The 6466-nt window shown below is 33.0% G+C and overlaps 1 protein-coding gene across 1 annotated transcript; it reads left to right on the top strand.

Moving 5' to 3' along the window:
- The first annotated feature begins 992 nt into the window (after nt 1–992).
- LOC145592173 (protein NLP3-like) lies at nt 993–2587 on the top strand. The gene is made up of 2 exons (XM_081648634.1): nt 993–1254; nt 1593–2587. Exons 1-2 carry the CDS (start codon nt 993–995, stop codon nt 2585–2587), a joined length of 1257 nt encoding a protein of 418 aa, XP_081504760.1.
- Nucleotides 2588–6466: the final 3879 nt, after the last annotated feature.

Below are 6466 nucleotides of genomic sequence, written 5' to 3'. Positions count from 1 at the left end.
CCATCATAATTGCCTTTAGTGACATGCAATAGACTCTCTTAAAGTGGGATCTTATAAATTTCATTCTTTGTCAAAAGTTATTTTTGATTTGAATTTTATTTCTAGGTCGTTCGATCTCTTTCAATCACTACTATTAGTAAATATAGTTGGGGTTTTGTCAGACTTGTGTTCCTTATGCTTGGCAAGATCCAACCAAAGGCTACGACCACTTTCTACATGTCAAATAACAAAAATATTCAAAAAGCCAACTAGGCCGGCCTTAATACACATTACACTTTGTTGTATATATAAATTAAATTGGTGTACTAGCATTCTTGTTTCGTATGGTGCCTTGTTGTGCTTATGTGAAAAAAATGTGGAACACTATAGGATCTACATACATAGTAGGGAGTTATAACTAAATAGGTCATTCCAAATAATGGTCTTATCTTTCTCTTCCTCAGACCAGAGTATTTTAGGTTTTTCTTTCATTATAGAATAATTTATTTTTCTTCTAATTACTGTAATTTGGTAAAAAGGTAAAGAATATAAAAAAAAAAAAAATTAATTTAACATCCTTGACAATGTACATTTAGGTGATCTTGAAGCAAAACACAAGAACTCTACAAATGAATCGGATAATAAGTCTCCAGGAACTAATTTGTTGCTTCACCCAATAGGTAATTCCTTGTTTTAAAAATTAATCCCTCTAAGTATCAATTATTTTCACTATTTTCTTTTAATCCATCATGTATTTAGTTGTAATAGTATATGACTATATGTAATTCAACAAAAGACTCATGTTCAACAATATGTAGCTTTATATAATATCAATACACTAATTATGTAGTATTAGTTAACAAATCAATATAATTTGATTCAATTAATTGAAGATCTTATTATTCATGCATGATATTTACTCAACATCTTTTTTTATTATGGGATTCAAAATAATGTCTTTTCAACAAGTGAAATTATTATTTCTTAAAACCTTATTTATTTTAGATATGTTAATGGGATTTATCCTTCCATCACTTTGGTACTTAACCTTTTGTAAATTGGCAGCGATACAACATAATAAAATTATAACATTAAGCATCAATAATGGAGTTGATCAAAAGAAGAAAAGCCAAAATGCTTCTGTAAACAAAGGCAATGAAGTAAAATTTCTTAAACGTAAACGAGGGAAAGAAGAGAAAAAAGTGAGTTTAGAAGACATAAATTCCTATATTTCTCGAAGTTTCACTCTTACAGAAGCTGCTGAATGCCTTAAAGGTACGTCATCTCATTTTTTTTCCTCTTAAATTAATTAGCTTGCCATGTAATGTCCTTCAACACCTACATGCATACTACTAATGATATATAATGTTCTTGACATTTATTGTTTGCACAAGAGTTAAGGCTACATCACATTCTAGTGGTCTAGGGATCAAATCACATAGGGATCATTTATGAAAGTTTAAGCTTTAAATGTTTACTCTTTACATTTCTCACTGCCTAATGATGATTTTATATCAATGTACTTTTCAAAGACTAATTCAATAGCTATAAGAATTTTTTTTACTAGTTTGCAACATTCTATATGAATACTTACTTGGGAAAAATTATTTCAGTGAGCAGGTCTACCTTGAAGCGTAAGTGTAGGCAATTAGGAATTTCTCAATGGCAACCAAACAATAGAAGAAAACGTTTTCGTCGTACTTCACAAAGTAAAAAGGTTTCCGAAATTTCTTCTAAACTTGAAGTTGCAAGTCTAAAATCAATCTCTTCAGCACTAGATGGCGATGTTGTTAGTCAATGCATGCAAGCTCCAAGTACAAGTAAAACGGAGCCTGAATTTGCATCTCAATCAAAAAAAGTAATCCTTGATTCAACCTCTCTAAGGTCGGATGATGTAAGTCAAAACAAAAGTGTTTATGGTACACCAAGAGATGAAAGATTCTTATCAAGACTTAAAGCTGCAACCCTGAACTCAATTGTTTCGATGAAAGATTTAAGCCAATACATGACTAAGTATGATACTCACAGGAGTGAAAAGGTAGCTCAATTTGGTTCATCGCGAGATGTCAAACAATACAAATGTTTAAATCAAAATTTAAGTGGTCATAGATCATTAGTACTCTTCCCAATTACACACTCTCAAGCATGTAATAGGACTACATCAGACACAAATAAAGGAAATACAATGACAGATTACAAATTGGTTGAATCTAATGAAGAAATTTTAATGCATAGTTTTGCTTTAGGCCAATCTTCAAGTGTCTCCTCTCCACCACTACAACAAGATCGTGTGCAAGATGGAATGACATCTCTCATAAAGGCCACATACAAAGATGATATGGTAAGATTCCATTTTTCCTTCAAAGCAAACATTACAGGGCTTAAGAAAGAAGTGGCACAAAGACTAAATTTAAAGTTGGGAGCCTTTAAAATGAAGTATTTGGATGATGAAGATGAGTGGACTTTACTTGCATCTGATTTAGACTGGCAGGAATTTATATACATTTCAAGATCATCTAGAAAAAATGCAGTTCGACTATTGGTCCAAGATACGCAAAGAGAGGAGGAAGACAAGGATGACCTTGAGATTACATTATTGAAGTTGTGAAATATATATTCAATTATTGGTTTTCGTGCATTGTTCTATTCATGAACTTTATTGTGCTTCATACAAATTTATGAATAATTTATTATGTCATGCAAATGAAAGATATTTTCCAAGTTTTCTTTTATCCAAATATACATAGTATTATTATGGAGAATTTGTTAGAAAGGAAGATATATGTTCACTTATTTGTGAGGAAGAAACTTCTTCTATGTTCAAAGTGGTGAGGAAGGGAAGTCAATTTTGTTGTGATTGAGGGGGACCTTGAGGTCGGAATCTAGTTATATACTTTATTTCTCTGGCTATAGCCTAACACGTGCGTGGTATGTGAAAAAATTGTCCTCCGATTCCTTAATATTTTCCTACGTGTTCCATCCCTTCTCTATTTTATCCCCAGATTCTTCCTTAATGTGTTTTCCTGGTAATCATGGGTTCCAAACCCGGCCTAAAACTTTCTCTCCTAAATTTTTTGACCAAATTCATTCTATCTTTTTTTAACTAAGTAATTGTCGCATCAGGTAAGATCAAATATTTTGTGTTTATTGTCTCCAATTTCATTGTAATTGAATTAGTTTGCGAATTAGGGTTTTAATGCAATTCACTACAAGAAAACAAGGAAAAATCCCTTCGAAAACATAGGCAAATCTGTCGAAAAACGCCTTTTTGACGGAGAAATGTCTGTCGTAAAACATTTTGTAGGAAATTTGACATTTTTCCATGGACATTCCGTTGGAATCCCATTTTCTGACGGAATTTTTGATGGGCCAGGTTCTGTCAGAGACTGATTGGGCCAATACTTTAAGTTCGTCGGAACATGTCAAGTTTCGGACGGATTATATTTCCATTGGAAATTTGTGATGTTTGTTTTCGTCATAAAATTTCGACGGATGAAAAAAAAACGTTTGAAAGTATACATTTTTGAGAAAATATAAGGTGATTCCGTCGGAAATAAGGAGATGCCTTTTGGATTATTTTTTTCATAAGAAATTTGCACCTATACCTGCACCTAATTCATGATCAAATTACTAAAATATAGTTTTATATACATATAAAATATGCATGAGCAAAATATGTAATCCGAAGTAATTACATGTGCAAACTACACTAAACAAAAGCTATATATGTTACACAATCGGCGAGGTACTTGGTCTACTTAGCCACTATCCGGGTAGTTCCTAAGGTCTCGATGCTGAGGACAAATGGTGGAACATGTGTCAGTATTGGTGAAATGAATCATCATCTTATCCACCATCTCCTTATTTTTCCTCTCCATTTTAGCCATCCGGGATTCTATTTGGTTTAGTTTCTCGACTTCCATTTCACTTTGAATTTTACTTCGGATTTTATTGCGATGAGCCTGCACCCTATGGATGAAACTGATCCTGCATCCGAGAAACAACCGACGATGTGTACTACTGTGAAGAACTGGAAACTCGACCCATCTGGTTGCCATAGAAAGCTCTGCACTTTGGCCCAGTCCCTTAACACGACCCTTCTTACTACGCCTACCCACCGTTTCCTAGTACAACTCATTATGACTCTTCTGAATCCCTTGATTGCTTGCTTCTTCAACATTTTTCTGGTAAGTCTCCTATAACATATAAATGATATGAACAAATCATGTAAAAAAACTACCAACAAACGAAGTTAAAGGTTCATACTCTTCAACATTCAAGAAAACTTAGCAAAAATTACTCCTACTTGCGTCGGGGACAGGAATGCTCAAGGGTAGCAACGGGTCGGCAGCGGCTTCTTCACTTTCTCTTGCTTTTCCTATTAGGGTTTTGGGGTTTCAAACTAGTATTCAAATCAGAAAAGACCCCCCCCCCCTTTTTTTAATCGACACTTTCCGACAAAAAATAATTTCGTCGGAATAAATATTTTCCGGCGGAAATGTTTTGACAGATTAAGCATCGAATCCAACATATTTGTCAGAAATTTTAATTTTTCCAATGGAACTTTAGGTCCGTTAGAAGCATTCCCTCGGAAATAGGCTTGTTTCTATAGTGATTATTTCCACCACACTCTACCTTCTCATTATCTGCCACGTCGGGGAAGCATGGAAGGTCAGTTAGATCAAGAATAAAACAAGAAAGGTAAAAGGTATTCCACATTTTTTTTATTGCAGGATCAAGAAATACAAGGGAATAAGTATGCACTACAAAATTAAGTCAATATAGCGTCAACTAAAATTTGTTGCTATTAGCCAAAATTTCGTTGCCAACTCTATTTAGCAATGGGTTGAAAACGAAAATTTGTTGTTGCTAAAAGGCTTGTTGCCATGAGATTTTGGCTACCAGTTGCAAAACAATTTTGTTGCAATATTGCATCCATTTAAATATAGTTTCCACGATGGTTGCTATTTTTGGTGCATTCGTTGCCAATTTTGGCAACAGATTACCATGGTTGTTGCTAAAAGTAGCAACAAACTATTAATGTTAGTTCCTAAAATAACAACAAATTATTAATGTTAGTTCCTAAAAATAGCAACAAATTATTAAAGTTGGTTCATAAAAATAGCAGTAAATCATAAATATTGGTTGCTATCAACACTACGAGAAAAAAACCCAATCCCTATTCGCTATTCGGTTCAACCTGATTCCGGCCTTTACCAATCCGAAACCTCACTCAGGTCAACTCAGCTCGACTTTGCATGTAAGGCTCTTTGAATCCCCAGTCTCAAGAATCGTAGTTGGTAGGAGTCGAACTAGTGACCTCAAAGTCACATGGTAAAACTATTACCAACTATACCAAGTACTATTTGTTTACTTCTATGCATATAATTTATACTAAATGAACGAACTATTAGGGATGAAATAAAAAATCCGTCTCTAATTAGAGACGAAATTGAAATCCGTCTCTATTTAATGTCATTATAGCAACAAATAATAAGAAGAGTGTCTTCAAATAATTTTATACTTAATAGCAAAAAGTGGCTTACAAATAAATTAACAACAAAATGTAACACAATTTATTTCCAATGGCAACAAATAAAAAAATACATTATCATCTAGCAACAATAGTTTAGATGATTTGTTTCTAATGACAACAATTCTAAAATTCACTGCCTTTGTTTGTTTCTAAATCAATACAAATAAAATATTTGTTGCTATAGTTTGTTACTATATGGCAACAAGAGAAAAATATGATGCCATCTAGTAACAACTTGTAAGGCAATTTGTTTTAAACAACAACAAATCAAAAACATGTAGCCATTAACTATTAAAAAACTAAAGCATAAAATTCATTTTTAATTAGGCAATGAAAAAAATTATATTAGTTGCTATTTAGCAACGTTTTAAAAATCTGTTGCCAAACTTAGTTGCTAAAAAACTTCTATTTTTGTAGCGATGGAACATCCTTTGACTAATACCGGCGACAAATCCCCTTATTTTCATCGTCACAACGTTTGTACCCCCAATCCCCACTTTAGTTCTTGTATTAGTTTGGCTATGAGAGTTAAATTTTCGCTTTGTAGTCTTGAGTCAGTTTGGAGCTAGCCTCCTTTTTGAACCATTGTAAAACCAAAAAAAAAAAAAAAAAAAAAAAACCTTTATTTATACCTACTTATTTATTTTTTTCCTCGGACTATTAGAACAATTATTAACCAATTGCTAAAACTTATTATTAGTGATTCCTTGCTCTATTTTATTTGATTAATCATATCAATCCATATGTCTACATTCACACATGTCACATCTTACTAGGTAATTTGACCCCTAAAAATGGTCACAAATCTGAGTTTAACAACCCAAGAAGCACCCTTATGATCCAATCGTTCTAAAACACACCATTTTTGCATTTGGGTACCCATAACTCAATGAAGGCCATAAGATCCATAGCCCATAATGACTACCTTTATGACATTGCTTAAGGTTTAAT

Source organism: Chenopodium album, chromosome 18, assembly GCF_948465745.1.
Source record: "Chenopodium album chromosome 18, dcCheAlbu1.1, whole genome shotgun sequence".
In the NCBI taxonomy this organism is placed as follows: domain Eukaryota; kingdom Viridiplantae; phylum Streptophyta; class Magnoliopsida; order Caryophyllales; family Amaranthaceae; genus Chenopodium; species Chenopodium album.
This window is presented reverse-complemented; position numbering and strand designations above follow the sequence as displayed.

Bases quoted from the DNA above. Each gene is read 5' to 3' on its own strand.
- LOC145592173 (XM_081648634.1), top strand. From the start codon at position 993: ATGGGATTTATCCTTCCATCACTTTGGTACTTAACCTTTTGTAAATTG. The intron at 1,255-1,592 runs GTACGTCATCTC...AAATTATTTCAG, and splicing joins AGCTGCTGAATGCCTTAAAG to TGAGCAGGTCTACCTTGAAG.